General features: G+C 48.7%; 1 protein-coding gene across 9 annotated transcripts in view; it reads right to left on the bottom strand.

Moving 5' to 3' along the window:
* The window catches only part of BCOR (BCL6 corepressor), a 98,259-nt gene that overhangs the window by 55,950 nt on the left and 21,706 nt on the right, over nt 1-20,603 (bottom strand). For 6 of the 9 annotated variants that reach the window (XM_081858852.1, XM_081858855.1, XM_081858849.1 and 3 more), the window contains exon 2: nt 971-1,101. In XM_081858852.1, the coding sequence (XP_081714978.1) occupies nt 971-1,056 (86 nt within the window). In that variant the 5' untranslated portion in view covers nt 1,057-1,101. Of the gene's footprint in view, nt 1-970; nt 1,102-4,115; nt 4,202-7,306; nt 7,449-8,535; nt 8,890-20,603 lie in introns of those variants that run through there. The other 3 variants (XM_081858854.1, XM_081858853.1, XM_081858851.1) reach the window with 3 other exon arrangements.

Raw genomic sequence — 20,603 nt, 5'->3', positions numbered from 1 at the left:
ACAGAACAATAGCATTTTGCTCATGTGCACCTCCTTCCTTTGACATTTGATAACAATATACACAGCCATGGCATTCCCCCTCAGTGTCTCGGAACTCATAATTTTCGCATGCTGTTTTCAAACAATCAGAGAAAGTTATTAAATGACCCAATGCTGTCCTGATTTTATTTTCTATAGGGTGCAAGTCTGACCAAAAGTACTTGCAAACACAGTGTGCTTGCTTCATTTTAATAATTAGAAGTAAAGAATTATAGTATTGTCCACTATTTTGTAAAGTCTCTTTAAAAAACTGTGTTTGGTATGCTTTTACAAGGCCCCAATCCAGAGAAAGTTAGCCCTGCTTCAGTCTCGTTGCAGCGAATGTGGCTTAGATTAATCATGACTAACTTGCCCCATTCATTTCAATGAAGAATGACGAATGGTTTCTGAACTGGGGCCAAACTCTGACCTTTGTGCTAATTTATGGAAAGTTATAGAAATATCTAATTGCTGGACAAATTATCTTAAGTTGCAGGCCATGTAATGTGGACCAATTAAAATTAAAAACCTGAATCCATGTTGTTCTTGTCTTTTTCACAAATATAAAATAATAAACTTACAGGGACAACCTTAAGCACGCATGCCATGAAATAAGTTTCATTAAAAATCACAGACGTTTGCTTTCCAGTAAATACACTGAAGATTGGGAGAGAATGTATGTAATATATGAGGAAGAGGTGACTTTGGGAGCTAATCTTTTATAAGCCCCCTTCTGGTTTCCTGAGCAACACTGATTGTTAAAACAGTACACGAAGGGAGAGTCTGCGCCCATAACATCTCTCGTCTCCAACTCTTGTCTCATAAAAGAGCTCTCCATGAGTTATCGCTATGCAAGCTATTAAAAAGCTATACACTAAGACAAATTAACGCTGAAACCCCCTTCTCCAGAAACACCGCGTGGTTTAACTTTCCTGAAACTTAAAATATTTACCTCTCTTCGTTAATCCCACACATACGGACTCTCTCATTGCTCATCCAGCTATGAACGTTGCCATACAGGGGAGTTGCAGAAAGCATGACTTCACCTTAAAACAGAGGCTTTTCTTCACACGTGTGTATAATCTAATTGGTGGGAAAGAAAAAAAAGAAGTTGAGAAGATTGACCGCGGAGGAAGGGCAGACATCATAGTGGAATCACCGGTCTGCCTCAAGATAATTAACAAGGAATATAGGCTTGGTACAAGGTCGTGAGCAGCCAGAGTTAAAACACATGTAACAAAAAGTAGGAAGTTGAGGGAATGCACTGGTCAGAAACGCTATAAATCTAACGTTGTGCAGGACAGGGAAAGAATGTTACTCCCATTGAGTTTAATTCGAAATAAAAACAATTACACACCCATCAGCAAAGCACACCTTACTTGTAATGAAGCCAGAGATATTTGCTTGATACTCAAGCGAATTACATCTCAGGAATTCATGGTGCACACAGACAAGCAAATGAAAACCAACTGGGACATTATAGCGTTTAGTTACCACACTACTGATTAAAATTGCTTAAGGTGGCATACAAAAAAATAAGAGACTTTTGCAAAAACAAAAACACATACACACACACAACAATATACCCATAAAACTTAGTAAGGAAACAGGACCAGCAAAAACCCACCCAAAAGCTTTTGCATCCTATTGATTTCACATAGAGTCTGGTGCATTGTTGTGGTGAGATTGTCTGAATGGGAAACCTATGTTCAAATCCCCACTTGGCCATGAAGCTCACTGAGTGACCTTGGGCACTCACTTTCTTATCCTAACCTATCTCACAGGGTTGTTGTGCAGATTAAATGAAGAGAGAGAGAGAACCATGTATATACCACCTTGAGCTCCTTGGGGGGAAAGCTAGGAAATAAATGCAATAAATAAATAAATTCACTGGGAGTGTTGAGCACCTGCATAACTTCTACAGGATGTAAGAGTACTCGACTTTGGCAGCATAATTCTGTCTGTGTGTGTTTAACCCTTCGTAAGTAGCAATATATCATTTTCTTTTCAGTGGATTTTCTTTTCCACGTGTAGCACAACCAGTGTGTGTGTGATCAAGCGGCAATTGTGACACCCCAACCCTCTGAAATCAATGGTACCTAGTGTCACTAAATGTACTTTTTAGCCTGATTGTCCCCATTGTGTTGAAATAACTTTCAGTGAAACTTTAAATCCAAATAATGGGGAAGATCCAACCAAAATTAAGCAGGACAAATTCCCGCAGGTTTTCATTTATTCACAAAGCAGGGTTCAACACTGGCGGGATCTTACCCAGTGCACAAAAGAACTGGGTTGTGTTTGAAGAGATAACTTTAGCAAGGAGGAAATCCAAATATGAAAACATAGCCTGGGAGTGGGAACGGAGCCAGACTGAAGGCACAGAGTGATATCCTAACATTCACTTTTAAAGAAAGCAAAAAAGCAAGGTGTCAAATGTCAGTTTCCACTTCAAATGAAGTTTCTAGCCTTTCTATCTGTGAAAACAAGCTGAAGTAGAAGGCCAGAGACAAACAAGAGCTCCTATTTTTAATAGGGTAACCATTTTCCTAGAAGTTCGTCTCCCAGCCCAGAAAAGGGTTAAGGGGAGAGAAAAAAACATTAAGTAGGTTGGTGAGATCCCCAGCCCTTGATTTGATTAAGTAACCCAACCCTGGTGGCTTCCACCATTGGAGCTGCTGTTGTTGCGCCGCCGCCGCTGCTGCTTTGAGTGCTTTCAGTAATTCAATGACGCCTGCTCACTCCAGGGAAAGAAATCATTAGCGGGCTCACTGGAGAAGCATTAGCAGTCCGAAAGGATCGGCGCTGCGTGCAGCAGGGAAGGCAGGTGAAAGGCAACCGGATTTTCGCGTCCAGCAACAGAAGGGCCTCGCCTGCCTTTCTTCCCTCCCGAACGCGCCATCTCCGCCCGCATTAAATTCTAGTTTGCTGCATGAGTGAAGTGTCAGGACAAGCTGCGTTTTATTAACACGATTATCGCGGCGCGTGATTTATTCCAGTGCCGGATTTTAATTGCTCTTTGGAGGTTCAGTCGTTTCTTTTGACTGAGCTTCAGCCTGCATCCCGCTGTTAAATGCTGGGTTAATAAGTAGGGGGAGCCTTTAATGCACAGGATACCCCTTCAGCTCTTCCTCTCACCAAAAAGGAGGGAGGGGAGGGGAAAGTGCGCGCAGGCACAAAATGCCTCGCCTAGGGGAGGAACGGCGAACGCGGGACGCGCTGCGCTAAATTGCTTTTCTGCAGAGAAGGGAGGCTTCCGGGGCTTTTTCGGTTTTTTAAACGGAGACGTACTAGGGCGCAATCCTTAACGTAGCTACCACCGAGGAAGTCGTTCTGCACAAATCGGGACCCATTTCTAAGCTAAACGCGTTTAGGATAGCGCGGAACGGATGGAGACCTTAACCTGTGTATTCCTAATAAGGGGCCATCCTACACACGGTTAATAACTTGGGGATACAGCACCACTGAAACTAACCCACTATCCAATATAAGTATGCGATTAGGATCGGGCTCTACTGCCGCAGCCCTTCAACCCCTGTGGCTCAACCAAGCCCAGTGGGATTACCCGAGAGTAAACGGTGAAGGAGCCCCGGGGTCTGGTCGGACCTATCCACGCAGAGGCCAGTGGAGAGCGGCACGCACGCACGCACGCCTCGCAGTTTAAAAGCCCCTGTGCTCCAAAACAGACGAATTAACCCTTAAAACCGGAGCGGAGGCAAAACCTAGGTTGCGTTTGCGCACAAATGCTCCAACCACGATCAGAGGAGGACCTCCGTATAAGCGCCAAGGAAAGCCCTGTGTTCTCTCAAGCATTTCATGAGCCCTTCTTGTAACCCCTCCCAGCTCCTTGAAGAAGCCTTTTGTGCAGATCCCCACGCACGGAACATATTTTACTGAAATGGCACCGTCCCCTCCCTCCCTGCGCAGCAGCTAGCTTGAAAGAGCTGACCCCAATTGCTGTCAAGGAAGAGGAGCTGGCCCCTTCTCCTCTCCTTCCTTCTCCTCGCACCCCCCCCCCACCGCCCCAGTAAAGGCTAGGACGAAATATCGCCCTATCATTCAAAAGTTGTTGTTCCAGGGGAAAGACGGGTTTTGCTGACCAGATTTAGTGTTTTCCAGATGCACGGCTCGTAATGTTTTCAAATGGAGCAGCCGCAGCCTGGAGAATGATTGAGAGTTTTACATACGGTTAGTAGCCGCCCAGAGCGCCGCCTCATCTGTAAGGAATGGAGGGGACACAAAGTCCAAAGAGATAGGGCTGTCTGCACGGAGGGAGGGGACGCCGCTCCCTCTCCCCTTTCCCCCACCCCTTTTCTGAAAAGCAGAAGACATGCCCGGGAGCCTAATCTTGCTTTTTATAGGCTGGAACTGAGCTAAGGCTCTGGGTTTCCTCGCGGGGAAATGTATCGGTGGTTGCCATCGACTGGTGCTTCTGAGATCTGCAAAAGTCGACCCCAGGAGCGCGATCTGAGTCAACCCCAGATACTTGGGGCGCTGTGTGGGGAGGGGGAGCCGTTGGCTTCCAAAGGCAGATATGCAAGCGAAGCTACGCCCTGAATGCAAAAGTTTCCTAAACTGGGAAGAGAGGAAGGTCAAAAGCAAATTGCCAAATAATCGGCCCAAATTATGATAGCTCCCAAAGCGCTACAGTGCGTATTTAAAAATAAAACAACAAAACAAGGAGAAAAAGAAAACTATGTTGCCTTCTGCTGCAAGACAACCATCTCTCTTTGCTAGTCCACGCCGCGAAACTCGCCCCGGGCAAAGGTGTTTGCACAGAAGGGGCCCAGAGCGAGGCTGGGATTGCTTAAGGTCTGCCGCGGAGCTTTTGCAACAGAAGAAGTTGCCAAATTCCCCTTTGGAGTGTCGCCGCTGCATCCCAGCGACACGAGGCGAAAGGGAGGCGGCATCCGCGGGCTGGGAGAGAAAGGCCTTTTCGGAGGCCGGGAGAAGAGTTGCAGTAGCCGGGAGCGCGCAGCGCCTGAGCCGGTTCTGTGCAAAAAGTACAACCGAGCGCGCGCGATCCCTTCCCGGGAAGTGGGCGAGGCGAGATGTTTGCTCGTTTCTGCTCGTTTTCAGGGTCGCGCTTCCCAGCGCATACATACGTTGTTTATAATCACCGCCGCCCTGATGAACTTTTTGTGAACTGTTTAAAAGTGGAGGTCTGTTGAACAAACAGCGGCGCCACTGCCAGCCATAATTTCATTGCAACAAGCAACAGACTTTTAACCCTTCGGGCTCCAGGAGGAGACGTTGCTGGCAAAGCAGCAGCTCTTTCTGCTTTGTGGCTGTGAGCCTGGAAGCGGCAACCACTCCGCTTACGGAGCAATGGATCCACAGCTCAGTTAAGTCTGAGCATTTGGATCTACGGTCCAGAGCAAGCTTTACCCGCAAGTCCCTGTGAAATCAAAGAAATGCGCTCAAGGCTGCAATCCTACCCACTACTCGTTTACCCGGGAGTAATCCCCAGTTAACGCATTGGGACTAGAGTAGACATGCACTGGTTTACCCTGTAACTACCCAAACCTTCCTTTACCCTTTTACCTGAAGGTAAATCCCAAGAGGTCCAGTAAAACAAGGATGGGGGACCGGAAGCCCACTCTGCTTAGGCCAAACCCCACTGGCCCTGCCCCCACAAACCCTTCGGAGCGCTTTTGTCTGGTTTGAATGTGTCCTTGGCCGAAGATACTGTAATGCCTCTTCGCTTGCCTTGACGCACTTTATAGAGAAATAGAACACAGAAACCTTTTGACTCTTGCGCGGTTAGAATGTAGGCTGCCGTAACATCCATGGAGCCAACGCCGCCTCTGGCCTCGCCCACCGCCGGCCCCGGAAGGCTCCTTCAGGTGGGACCCTCAAGCTGAAAATGAGTGCCCCCCCCCGCACCGAAATAAAGACAGACCCAAGTCCCGCTTGCATTTTACGAGGCCTAGTCCCCAGAAAGTGCACGCAGAATCGGGGCTGTTCAGGACTACTTGTTAGCTCTAGGTATTAACCGCCTGCCTTGACATGCTAATAAAAGGCGGCATATATAATGCATAGTGTAAATTAAAATGCACAAGCGTCTGAGAAAGTCACGCTTAGAGACACTGTCAAAAAGAAGTGGGGTTTGGGCATAACGAGGGCGGGTAGGCCGTGTTAGTGTTTATTGCGATTATTTCCCACCCCATCCCCCAAAAAATCAGTACGTTGAATTGGTGTGTATGCTTTAGCTGAGATTCCGGCTACACTAGAGTGTTGGACCAAAGACCGCAGTTTTATCTAATTCGTCCTGAAAATTAAATAAACCACCTCCCTGGCTGTTTCTCCGCCTCCGTGGAGCGATTCAGGGCTTGACACTTTGCTTTTCCGAGTCCCCGCAAGTCTCCTTCTACCTTCGGGAATCTCCCCGTTATGTAACACTCTTTTGCTTTATACATAGAAGGGGGGCGGAGGGGACGTAAGGCAGGAGACAACAGAAAATAACAGAACCGCACATATGTCACGATTTCCCCCCCCAAAAAAAAAACTTGATTAAAAAGCTGTCCTCGGTGCCTCCCCCTCCCGCATGCTACTTTGGAGAGCACACCCCCTCCACCTCGTTTATATGCTGCTAGCACATGCCCAGCACCTCGGCCAGAGTTGCTAGAGGCTGCCATAGCTGCAGCAGCTTCCGACCGTACCAGCCCGCGACGGAAAGCAAAACCTCCTCCCCGGGGTGGGGATCGCGCCGCGCCTCCTGCCGAGCGAGGCGAGCTCGCTGGCTGCGCGAGAATGTGACCTAAGGCAGCAGCAGCAGCAGCAGGCAGGCTCCGAGCGCCAAAGAGGCCACGCGGAATTTCCTCCCCGGAGGTGTCCGGCTGACAAATCCGTCAAGCTCGCCTGGGAGGAAAAGGGGGGAGCTGCACGGCGGGGTTTCGCTGCAAAACCTGCTCGGTGTCCGCTGCCGAGAGGAGCCTCCTCTCCCCCCCCCCCCCATCAAGCTGCTGCGCTCATGTTACAGAGCAGACTCGAAAGGAAAAGAAAAAAGCGGCCCCGGCGCTCGGCGTGTCTGGCTGAACACCCAGTTCTCCGGGCACCACTGGCAGCCGCCGCAACTCCACATCATTGGGTGGGAGGCAAATGCATTCACGCAGCGCCCTGCTTGGCTGTTGGATTCTCCTCTGCCCTCCCCGTTCTCATTCTCTCTCTTTTCAAAAAGGGAACCGCTTGCATCGCCCTCGCAACGGCAACAGACTCTTGGCAGCCACTGGAGGCGGGCGCAGGAACAAACTTTTGCTCGCACGCTCCTGCCTTCGCAAACTCAACAAACCTGGTGCCCGCGGCCAGGGGAAGCAGCCGCAGCGCTTTGCGCTTCGCCTCCCCGGGAAGGAGGGTCCGGAGAAACCATGCCGAGCGCGTTGGCGGCCTCTCTTTCCCGCCATTCAAGGTGGCGAAGGCGCCTTTCTTGCCAACCAGGGCACGAAAAAGGGTGCAAGGAGGAAAAATAACCAGAGAGTAAGCCCCAGCCGGGCTCCAGCGAGCCAGGAAGGAGAGCGAATGCCGCGAGCGCACACGAGTTCCCTGTTGGCGCCTTTCCTCTTTCCACCTCCTGCTCCTTTTGGCAGCCGGCCACTTTCCACTGCATAAACCACAGGCCCGCCGTCAGCTGCACGGCAGGCGGGTCGGAGCCGTAGAGCAAGCGGACGTGGATGGCGAATGTCAGGGGGGGAATGGCGCTAACCCAGCGGGGCTTTCGCGTTAATCAGTGAAGGCCCTCCTCTGTAATCAAAACAAGACCATACATAGTTTGCCCATCTCTAGCTCCCTGCCCGTTTCAGGTCTCCCCTAAACAAGCTGCAGAGCATCTGATGGGGAGGCAGCCTTTTCTCCTATATTTCAATAATGACGCGACGTACACTTAGCCTATTCATGAGCCTGCACATGTACTCAAAGCCTGAACTCGGGGGCAACTACACGCTTTTTGGCTCTACATTAGTGGAAATGTATTTATTGCATTTATATATCTCTTCCAAGGAGGTCAAGGTGGCAAACGTTCCCCAATTTTAGCCGCACATCAATCGCGCGAGGTAAGATCAAAGGAAAGGGCAGAGCGAGTCAAGGTCACTCAGGGAGCATCTTGGTCTGCACTAAGCACTACACTGTCCTGGCTTCCGTTTAAGTCAAGCCACCTTTTCTTCCATTTACAATTTCGAATTGGCCCAGCCCTTCCTATCTTATGTCTGAACCAAGCCCCGCTGTGTTAAACAGGCCTCGCCCCACGGTATTACAACTGTAACCTTAAGATATTAGTGCAGTTTGCTATTTTAAACAAGGCTGCAGTCTTGTGCACACTTGCCTCGGAATAAGCCCCCTTGAACACAGAAGAATTTATGAATAAGCATGCACTGGGTCGTGCAAAATACGGTGGCATAAATTTGAACACGCCGTTGCGCAGAGGTGGCGGGAAGCTACGTTGTACGAGAGAGCTTGAAGCACGTTTGTTAAGCAAAGTAGGAAAGAGCAAACTAAGTATCCACGGCTGGGAGGACGGCGGCTGACCTTTAGCCGGGACGTGTGGCATTTTGTCTGGCCACAAAGCTAAGCACAATGTGCCTGCGACGTCTCCAACCCGATTTTCTCATGTGCGTAACGGAGGCGCGCAGAACGATGCCCAAGTTTGCCCAAGCAGCGCGCGGAAAAAGAGAAGAACCGGTCGGGTGGCTATTTCAGGGGCTTTTGAACTGCCTCTTTCTTCTGTCTGCGCACGTTCCTCGGGAGGCTTCCTGCGCCGTCACTTGCGCCTTCGCGATCTGGACTTTCTTCTCAAGTCATGTAAACAAAGCGCTGTGTAGGCATTACGGGCGGCCGCGATCGATTGGGCACAGGCAACGGCATCCGGAATGGGGGATTCCGGCTTCGAGACTCAGATAAAACGAAACGGGACGGGAAGGAGAGAGAGAGAGAGAGAGAGAGAGAGAGGGAGGGAGGGAGGAAGTAGAAATGCTTCACTTCCTTCCTTCCTTCACTTCCTTCCTTCACTTCACTTTTGTGCATTGCAAAAGTGAGGGGTGATATGTCGAGAGCAGGAGGACGAGGGGAAGCGAGGACTCCACAACCCCAGCCAACTGCTGTGTAGCCGCAGGAAAGGAAAGGACTTCCCTGCCTTTTGCCAGGGAGACCCTGCTTCGAAGGGAGAGAGTGGCTTCAGACAGCCTTTGCCTTCGTTTCCCTGAAAGATCGGGGTTCAAAGGGGGCGGTGCACAGACCGGCAGCGCATCCAAAAACCTCTGGCAGCAGCCCGTCGTTTCCTCCACCGCCGTGCGCAAGGCTTCGGACCGCAGCAGCCTCCTTTGCACATCAACCGCGAAGCAAAGCGCAGTGACTTCGACCCTTTACCGCCATTTGCCAGGAAAACTTGTGAATAAGTGATGTTCGGGGACGGGGAGGGGCGGGGAGAGGAGGAGGAGGAGGAGGACGGAAGGCCGTCAATAAGGGAAAGGTAAAATGGCTGGCGAGCCTTCAAATAACCCTGCCCGCCGTCTCTGTCTCTCACTCTCTCTCTCACGTCGTCTCTTGCCAACGTTTTCTGCGCGGTGGAGAAATAGCGCCCCCGCTTCTCCTAGTACGAGACCCGGGGGAAGCTGTGGGGCCCGTTTGTTCCACCCAAATGAACTCGGAGGTGGGGGAGGTGGAGCGGCCACGCGGGGGGGATATTGGGGGGTCGTCGTGCGCCTTAATAATCTGGTCCCTCGTGAAACAGCCCAGGCACACGGGGCGTTGCAGGAAGCAGAAACGAAGGCAACGAAACAGAATGAAGGGGAGAGAAGTATTTCTCTCGCGACCTCGCGTCTCCCCCCCGCCGTTTGATCCGAGAAAGTCCCCGAATTGACTTGTGCCATTAAGGCCCAGTTCCCGCACTACGTACACGGCGAAAAGCACCTTCGCCTCGGGCGCCGATGTGGGGGTCTCACCCCGTCCCGCGGGGTCCCCTCCTCCCCCTTCGAGAGGATTATAGGCTCGGCAGCACGGTGGCGAAGGGCGCTCGCCTGGCCTGTACCGAGCGCAGGCACCTCCTCGCGCTGCCGCCTCCTGCAACTCTCCGTCGCTCTTTCAGCCAGACCGAATGAGTCATCCCAGCCCGTTTAGTCTTTGAGATCCCCGACCCGCCGCGCCATTTTAGGCGCGCGCGCAGACACGGGCTCGGTTTCCGCTGCTGCTGCTGCTTGGAGAGACAACAAGCAGGCGGTGACAGAGGCGGAGGAGGGACGGCGGCGGCGGCAGCAAGGGGCCCGAGGAAAGGAGAAGGGCCTCCGTGCAGCCTACCCGCTTGGCACTCAATGGGTCTTTCAGGTACCTAAGCGGGCGCCGCCTCCCTGGGTATCAGCCAAGCGAGAGCGGGGGAAAACGCAGGCAAGGCCCCGTCGGCGCCTGCGGCCCATTAACCCCTCGCACGCCACCCAGCCCGGACAGCAGGCAAGCTGGCTGGCTTGCAAAGACAGAAGGAAGAGGTTCCTCCCAGCCCAGTGTTGGTCTCACAAGGGTATGCTAAGAATCCAGGTTAGGGAGGGAGTAGGCTGAAAGAAATTATTTTAAAAAAAAAAAAAAAAACCGTGTTTGTTAATAGGAAAGTTTAAGAAAGAAAACCAGCACAAGTATCGAGCTATGTGCGTGACTAGTACACATAAACAAACCAGCCCAGACCCAAGGTCGGTTGCTGTGAAGACCAGGATGAAATGGTAAACCCGCTTGGTCCACACCCTCTTGCTTTTGAAGCCCCACGGTCTACAGCAGCGCGCGTGCACCGGGGAGGCGCACACCCACAGCCGAGTTTCTCCCCACCCCCTTCGTGATGAATGCGCTCCCCGCCCTTTCTCCCATTGCCTGCCCCGCTTGGGTCGGCGCTGCCCTTTGTGGCTTTTCGGCCCGGCGGCCGCGCTGCGAGAGCCCAAAGGAGGTCGGCGTCGGCCCCCGTATTCACCGGGGAAACGAGCAGATATTGATCACGGGCGAGTTGATTTTGCTTAATTGTGGCTGACAGTGCCTGTGGTTTCCTCATTTACGGAGCAACAGCATCGAGGGTCTGATTGATTGGGAGCGCAGCGCCTCCCACTCCCCGCTCTCCCTCCCGGCAGGCACACACACACGGGGGGGGGGGGAGCGAGCAGCCACCTCCGAGAGGAGCCTGTGTGAAGGCGAGTCCCTCGGGAGGGGAAGGAGCAGCTTCTCATTATTCAGCAAATGGCCGGCGCGCCGGCAGCTAGAGATGCAGCTTGGTTGGTTCGCTGTCGAGCGCTCGGGCGAGCTTAAGTAGCCTTAAATCCTCCCGCTCCCCCCGCAGGACCGTCTGCCTGCTTTTGCCTGCGTCGTCGGCCCCTTCGCCTCCACCGCCGCCGCCTCCTCCTCCTCCTCTTCGCCCGCCAGCAGATTGGTCCGCGAGTTAAGCGCTAGCGAATGGAGAGCTTTTAACAGGGCGGGGGGTTGCAATCCTCGTCGCCTAAGCGCTCGCTCAGTCCAAGTCCCCATGCCGAGGTGGCGAGCTCGTCCCCCGCAAAGTTAACTCAGGAGCAACCTCGCTCTCCTTTCAATGAAATGACGCCATAGCAAAGCAGCTTAAGGCGCAATCCAGCGCTCACAAGCCCCGGTTGAAATTAATTGCTAAAGAACAGCCGCCGCTCCCTGCGCAGCTCTGTCAGCCGGGCTTGCGCAGGAGACCTTCCCGTTGGCTTGCGCCCTTAGCCATCTCTTCCTGCGAAGAAGAAGCGAAAATCCAAACCACCAGCACCATCACACTTCGTCTGTACAAATCCTACCAGTAAGGAGTTTTGGTGCCAGCGCTTTCTGGAAAATGTACATTAAACGTGCCTTTTAAAATAGAGATGAGCGCAGCAGACTTAAATGTCAGAAAAGGAGCTGTGTGGCAACCATCTGCAAGCCGCTTGATCCAGGGTGACCTCACAATTGCCCTGCGACCCTTTTTTATATCTACTCAGAAGTAAACCTCGTTGAGCTGAATGGGGTTTACTCACAGGTGAGCGCGCATAGGATTGCCGCCTTAAATGTGAAATCTGAGCCCAGTCCCTAAACCTGCCTATCAGTTGCAGGAGGGTTTCTTCCACGAATCATGTTCTCCTATCCAGATTTCCCTACATTAGCATTTCTAGCTAACTGTCCCATCCCAAGTGCTTTCCGCTCCTTTAACTTTTTTTAGCCCCCCTAAAGTGCATTCCTGCACCCCCGGGGTGGGTTCCATCGTAAAGTAAATGAGCACAGGATTGCAGGCAGTCTAAGGCTCACCGAGAGGAAGACACAGAATACACAGCGACACCTGCTTCCAGGTAAACATACATAGGATGGAGCCGAAAGACCATTTTTGCGAAGACGACTAGGGCTTGGGCATCATTCATAGGAACAAAGGCTTATCATGAACCAGACCATGGGCCTATCTTGCTCATATTGTCTACACTGACCGGCAGCAGCTCTCCAGGGTTTCAGGAAGGCCTACCTGGAGACGCCAGTGATTGAAGCAGGGGTTTTCTGCGTGCAAGGCAGATGCTCCACCACTCAGCCAGGGACTCCCTAAGTCCCAACAGGGCCGCTGGTGGGGATAGGAAGCGTTCTTCAATTTTAAGTGTACATCGCCTAGCACCCTAAGGACAAACCCTCCAGTCTCAGCAGAATCTATTCCGCCTTTGCTAAAAGCATCGTACGTGTCCTCAAGCAGCAAGCAGCGATCTAGACGAATCCCCCGGTTTTAATATCCCAGCAATGCGCAGGGCAAGAACCGGCCGAGGGAGCACAGAGCAGGGCCTCGCGGACAAAGTTTCGCGGCGCAGCTGGGATTCCTCCTCGGGCTGCGAAGCTGCGCGCCCCCTCGGCCTTCCTCGGAAGACTTAAGGACCCCGGCGCAGCCTGCCTTGCCATCTTGAAGTCGTCGGCTCCGAAACGGGAGGGAGGCGAGGGGGGCTGAGCGCGGAAGCAACTGCGCTGCAGATGGGCGGCTATGAATTTTTGCTGCTGCTTCAAGCCTTAATTACTGGCTCTTGATCCGTGGGACTACGACACGACACCGCCAAGGTTAAAATGCCCGGAACAGCTCTGAGCAGATGTGAGCGAGTTGGCAGACGCGCAAATGAGGTCTGCCTCCAAGCACGATAACAAGTGACTAATACATTGCATATCGCTGAAAGAAAATTATTTTCCTCTCATTTGCATTAGCTCTCTCTCCCCCCCCCCCTTAAGACCAAAATAAAAAGCCAACGACAGCACCACCACTCGCGCGCCCCGCTCAGAGGCAGCAGTCTAATCCTGGGGTGAGTGAGGGGAGAGAAAGATGCTGGGTGACTTTTAGAAATTTGTGGAAGCAGGAAAAGATTTGCCAGTGTTTTGGCAAGGCAGCCGTGTTTATCTTTCCGCCTTTGCTCCAAGGCAAAAGTAGTTTCGCAAGCAACATTCCTGCAGAAAATGGCAGACGTCACGTTAGAGCTCGATTTATTGCTCTGGCGCTTAATGAATGACTGCTGGGGGTATCTTCCACCCAGAGTGCCTCGTGCAAAGAAACTGGAGAGTGACAGATATGCCGCATGAGAGTGACGAGGAATGAAATTCGATGTACAGTTGCCAGTTGCCCTGAAACAAGCCGGCATTGCCCAAAACAGAAATTCTATTCACAAACCAGAAGTGCTCGGATTGAAGACGATCGGCGCCACAATCCAAAACAAAATAGAATAATCCTTATTCCCAGGTTTTATATGACTTGCCTCCCCGCTGCATCCATGTTAATTCCGAAGCAAGTCCCACAGTGCTGAATGGAGCTCATCCGCTTCCAAGCAGGGTTAGAGCTGTATCACTAATGGCTTCCCGTTGAAATCAAAAAGACAGATTTCCAAGCTGTTAAGGACGGGCGGGGGGAGAGCCATTTCAGACAGGCTGACCCCTCACTTTAGCGAGACTAATCATCTCGGTACTAAATCTGTTTATTAAACAGTTCCCATTGAAATCAATTGAACTTCCCTTAACGTGAATCGTACTGGGATCACAGGTTCCTCAAAAAGCATCGAAAGATTTAACTGCCAAGTGTAAATCTACTTTCCTGTATACTCGCAATCAATTTGAAAACAATAGGACATTTTCACACAATATGTTAAAGGTTTTCTTTTCTTTTCCCCACATCTTTAATTCAAATATAAGACCTAAACAAGCTACAATGCCTGTCCATTTTAAACATGGCTCTTTTTCTCTCTTTGTCACACTTTAAGTGTTTTTGCAGCCATAGTGTATCAGTAGTGCAAGAGAATACTCAGAATTATATTTCATGTTGTGTGCATGTGCCCTTATAGGTCTTTCCCAGATGCACTCAAATGGTACAAGTGAGATGGAAAAAACATATTGAAAACTGCTTCAGCTTCACTTTATGATGTGTGGGAATTCAGACATACTTTTGTACTTCCAGATTAATGTGTGAAACAGGAAATTGCATGAGTGAGATGCACAGGAAACATATGGGGGGGCGGTTCATGCATTCCATGCAAGGAGAAATTGGGTGTATTCTTCACATATTACACCAAAGCATTAAAAGCCCACTTTGCCATCATGTCTCTAGCCATTCTGGGTCATTAGCAATAAGGCCCTGATGCAGTTTCCAAGGTGGGAAAGCTGCATAAGAATATTGCTTAATCGGTTGCCACTAATTTGATTTTAATTTTTATAATGAATATTTTGAATGTGTGATTATTTGATTATTTGATTATTGTTAGCCGCCCTGAGCCCGGCTTCGGCTGGGGAGGGCGGGATATAAATAAAATTTATTATTATTATTATTATTATAAGCTACTAATTGGCTATATTGATATAGTTGATATACTGTACAAATAAGTGCTCATTCCATTACCTACATAGGTAAAGGTAAAGGGACCCTTGACCGTTAGGTCCAATCGCGGACGACTCTGGGGTTGCAGCAGTCATCTCGCTTTATTGGCCGAGGGAGCCAGCGTACAGCTTCCGGGTCATGTGGCCAGCATGACTAAACCGCTTCTGGCGAACCAGAGCAGCCCACGGAAACGCCGTTTACCTTCCCGCCAGAGCGGTACCTATTTATCTACTTGCACTTTGTCATGCTTTCGAACTGCTAGGTTGGCAAGGAAGCATCAAATTTCTGTAGCATAATGATTCCCACCTAATCTGAAAAGTTTATGAAGAGGAGTGAAGCTACCTCACTCTGCTAGGGGGACAGGAAGGCTGTGGCAAAGCAGTGTTTCTTGCGCATGTGTGATCAAAGAGCCACTCTGGATAACAGGTTTCACTCCCACTGAGCCAAAGCAAAGTCTAGGAACCATGTCAATGTGCTGCAAGTAAAGCAATAGTCCAGGCTACAGTCCCTAGCTACATTTACCTGTAAGTAAGCCCCATGAAATTCAATAGGATTTACTGCAGAGTAGACAAGGTTAGAATTGCACATTGCTAAATTTCATAGAACTGTAGAGTTGGAAGGGACCACGAGGATCATCTAGTCCAACCCCCTGCAAGACAGGAATCCTTTGCCCAACCTGGGACTTGAACCCACAACCCTGAGATTAAGATTCTCATGCTATATGACTGAGCTATCCCTCAGGGTTTTGTTCTGTTTGCTGTTATGCAAATGTTGTCCACATTGAAATAAGCATTGTGTAACCACCATTTTTGAGGTCAGTATGCCTCAGTATACCAGTTTCTGCTATTAAACATATGGCCTGCTTTCATGCTTCCCATAGATATCTGGTAGACCAGTCTGAGAAAAGGATGCTGCACCACATGGGACATGGGCCTGATTCAGCACTCATTTTCTAATTAAACCTGACTCTCAATCAAGATAATCAGGAGTAGGATCACAAAAACAGGATGTTGTTTGCCCCTAACAAAATTGGTGTACATCAGTCATTGACATTACTGTTTATGCAAAAGCAGGGAGAAAACCTGCAAACAAAGCATCATGAGATAGATTCCTTTTGCTGCAAAAGTAGTTTTGCTCCACGTTTTAACACTTAGACATTGTGAGAATAGCAGCCTAGTTTTCTCAGAATAGATTCAGTTTATTTCGAAACTTGATTGTACAATATTTAAAAACAATGGAAAGTTAACAGATTTGTTCAATAAATACAATGGAAATTTCCTCACATTACAAACTAATCTAACTCTGTTTTGAATTACCATGCAAATCAGAACACACAAAACAGACTGTGTGTAGCCCTGATCTTCTATTTCTCTCACTCACACATACATGCATGCCAAACCTTATCTTTCTTCTCCTAGGAAAGCCAGGCAGTTTTGACTCAGTTTTCAGTAAAAAGCAGTTTTCTCCTGCTATGTGCAAAAGGTATGCCTATCTTGAACTCCTCTATCACTTTTTAAATACCAGTTTGATTATTTCAGAGTGATTAGAACACAGTAAATTTGTGGATTTCACTTGTAAGCTTAGGATCACAGTCCTAGACCTCACCCATCTTGGATGAGATTTCCTTGGTATTTTTTATGTCCTGGTTTCAAACAAAGCCATACTCATTTAGCAAGGGGTGTGACTGCATACTGGAGCTGGTCTTGCGCGAGGTGAAATACTCTTTAATCCTGAAAGAATGTGAAAATGTACTTCCCACTTGCCTCCCACAATTTAATTCTCCCCTTAATAAACCCATTTGGAAAGATCAAATGTAAGATCTGCCTAAAATTGTGCAGTTTATACTTGGTTTTAGTCCCGAATTATGAAAAGGGTTTAATTTGAACCAGGAATTTCCCTTTCAGTGCCTGCATATATAAATTGCATTGACACTGCTAATTGTGCCTGACATTGCTAATTGTGCCTTGGTATCTGCTGCTAAAGGAGAAGGTCCCAGGCATGCCAACTCTTATTCCAGAAGGAGATACTGGAATAGGTTGGTTCCTACCCAGTGTGGGACAAAAACAGCTTCAGTGCTTAAATTCAGATAGGACTCTCCAGTGCAGAAACCTAGTTGCATTGACATCTGGAGCCAGAATCTGGTGAGAGTCATTTTTCTTTGCACCTGCAAGCTGGCTAGGGACTACAGTTAGCATACATAGAGTGCACCTGGAATGAAAAGTGAGGCTTTTGGATCAGAGAGTTTGGCTACTACAATTCCTGAGCATTGGCAGTCCTCAGACTATGCTCTGGAGACATGTGAAAGCACTGGGGTATTAGTACACAAGTCACTACCTACAGTTCTGCCTTCAAACCATTTCCTCTAGAATTTTTAAGAACATTTCTATCCTGCCTTTCCATTATAGAGTGTCCAAGGTAGTCACTATATATCTTAAGATCCACAGAATGTTAACACCTGGATTTCTTCCTAATGAACCAATATGGTTATCTATCATGCATTTATAAATGAACTTACTCTAAAATCTATGGCTTGAGTATTGCAGCAAAAATATCAAGAAATCAGTCATCATCCAGTCCTGCTAGTATGCCCCCCTCTGAATTCAGTCTGAGACACCTAGACTGCAATAGTCACAATTTGTGCGTTAGAAGGTGGAGTACAACTATTTCCACAACAGAATGAATCCTGCCTAAGTGCCAGACATGCCATGCTCACTGGCAGGAGGACAAGCAGAGCCTCCCCCAGAGATCTTAAGGCACAAGTTGGCAGGTGTTAGTGAAGGTGCTTTGGCAAGTACTTGTAATAAATCATACAAGTTTAACAAAAGCAGTTTCTTATTACTGAACTATTTAGACTGTCTTGAACAACTTTCCAGTATCCTTGAAGGACAGGGGCCTTCTCTGTGGTGGCTCCCAGATTATGGAACACTCCCTCCCTGTAAAGTTGCATATGTCTCCCATGTTGGCATCATTTTGCTGACAGTTAAAAATATACCCTTCGGGGTTGGGTGACAAGGGTTGGCAGTCTGTTATTCCTTGCCTGCTGTGTTGTGAACCTAAACTGTTTTGAGTATTTTTATATAGAAAATATATGGAGGGGGATGCCGAGCAAAAAGCAGACACTTCCTTTACTATGTGTGTGCCACCATGGGCTCCTATTGGAAGGAGGACAGGGTAAAAAATATAACAGATGGGGGGGAGAGAGAAAATATTGTGGGATGCATTATTACTAGAGCAGTCAAGTACAACATTTTCTTGTTGCCTAGAATGGACACACAGCGGAATGTGACTCCAGACAGGGAGGACTTCCTGTCATACCTTCTCTGGAGCTTCTTCCCCCTCTGTGTGACCCTAGCTGACCAGATAAAAGGGCAAGCCACGCAACCATCTCTCTCTTGCTCTCTTGGACCCTCACTGTCCTGGCTCTTATCCAGCACACAGCTCAACCTTCACATAGGATGGAGCCCAAAAGCAGAAAGTCTGAAGTGTAGCTCAGACTTCTTTTCACTGTAGCCACAAGATAAAACCTGCCTTCAGATTACTGCTGTGAACTGAATGTGAGTAAAACTTTATTCTTACTTTTAAAGAAGACTGTGTTGTGTTATTCTTATTTTAAGAGGGAAATAAAGGGGAAACTTACCAGGAACAATCCAAACTGGACAAGCCAGGCTGGATTGCTTAATTAAAGGATTATAACGAATCATCAGCCTGCTTCCAATAAGTTGCAAAGGGAATGTGCTCTGCTGTTTACTCGCTAGCGTGAGTGAGGAGGGATAATATTCAAACAATATATCCTCTCCTACCTTCCTTAACATTCCCACAAATATGAAAGATTATGTGCCATTTTTAAACGTAGTGAAACAAACAGGGATCAACTGTATCCTCAGGACAATTATCCTGGAGAATAGCCCAATGGGCTTCAAGGAAAGAATCCTGAAATAAGCCATTTGCAGACTGGAAATTGTGTGTACAAAAGTAACTGAAACTGTGGTCCTGAAAACACCTGCAAGATTGTACATCTTCAGATTTTTTCTTAGATGCAAGTGGAATGTGTCCTTTGGTAGGCCCCCTCTTCTGTCAGTGGGCCCATGTGGATTTATCTGGCTGTGGTGGGCAAGGCACCAAGGAGAAGCCCTGTGTCTAGCCTCTGTCTTAATTTTCCACAATTGCCTGTAACAATGCTAGGTAGGAATTATTATCTAATAATAATAATAATAATAATAATAATAATAATAATAATAATTAATGCTCCCTGGCACTGCTTTGAATGCAAGGCCGGGGGGGGGGGCAAGGGGCAGGCATCAGCAGTGGACCCTGCCAGGTACTTGGATCCTAGCAACTCCCAAGGATGTGGTTGGGGAAGGGCCATAGTTTAGTGATGAGATGTATGCTTTGCATACCCAGGTATGTCCAGGTAGGACTTGGAGATCCCTGACAGAAAGAGAGCAGCTGCAAATCTCTGTAGCCAGTGCAGACCTAGATTTCCCCAATAGCCATATTCAGTATAAGGTAGCTTCCTATGTACTTCTGCCATCCACACCAGGAAGAGACTGCAATCCTTACTTCCTAAAGAACAGTGTTCCTCCCTGGCTTCAGGTTGGTGTTCCAGGACACTGTGTACTCCATGCAGGATTATCTAGCCCAGGGCTTCCCAGAGTGTGGTCTGCAGGTTTCATTCAGGTGAGCTGCAGCATGCCCACATTAAATATTTATAATGATTTTTACTGATATTTTTTATTGCTTCTTTTATTTCTTATGTTGTAATTTATTGTATTACAATCTGAGTTCTATGGAATGTGAGTTGTAATATAATAAAATACAGTATAAGAAATAAAAGAAGCAATTAAAAGGCAATTAAACATCATACAGCTTCTAGCACGGCACAATGCAACGGCTACAAAAGGTAGAATATCATTAAATGGTCTGTAAAGACCATCAACAAGAGGTCCATGGTCCAGGTGGGATTTGGGAACCAAATATCTAGTCTGGCCTAAGAGCAGGCCAGTTGTTTGTTTTTAGGTGAATAAACCTTTCAAAAGAGTGAATTCACAGGTGCATGTTCTTAACTCCAGTACATGACCTCAGTATCAAGTGTTAACAGCCATCACAATTAGAATCATAGAATTTTAGAATTGGAAGGTACCCCAAGGGTCATGTAGTCCAAACTCTGCAATGTAGGAAGAGGACACACAGCACTTCCTTGGTGTTCCACGATGGATGCTTTTCAAAGGCGCCGATTCACACATCTCAGGAATGAGATAGGCAGATGTGTGTGCATGTGTGAATCAACCCTCAGCTAAACTGCTTACAAGGAACTCTAACATCCTCGCCGGGGTGCATACATCCTTTCCCTACTTTCAGAGGAATAGTATACAGTTGGGGACACGCGTGCTAAATAAATGTTGCAGGTGAGGGTCGTCGGCCCCCTCCTCCAACTGGCCCAAAAAAGCTCATTCCTCCCAGTAGCACTGGGAGGTGTTGTTCTTTCAGCTCAGCTTTGTGGTTCTTGTAAAACCACCAGACACACTTACAAAGGAGTAAGGGCCATTGCACCCCGCAAGACTTGAATTTCCAAACAGGCTTGGTTGGGGACTGCGCCGCAAGCTATTCAAAGGGGGGAGGGGAGAAAGGGGGAGGGCGGGCCTCAAAACCCCATCCCAGGAAATCGATGAGGAAGATGATGCTGGGGTGGATTTCTTGTGTTTAATATTTGTTTTGTTTTTCCCTCGGGCATGCTCGCTACTTTCTTTACTAGGGCCCGGGG

This window comes from Podarcis erhardii (assembly GCF_964252035.2).
Source record: "Podarcis erhardii genome assembly, chromosome: 4".
NCBI lineage: Eukaryota > Metazoa > Chordata > Lepidosauria > Squamata > Lacertidae > Podarcis > Podarcis erhardii.
The sequence above is the reverse complement of the archived record's forward strand: the minus strand, read 5'-3'. Positions and strand labels throughout refer to the sequence as shown.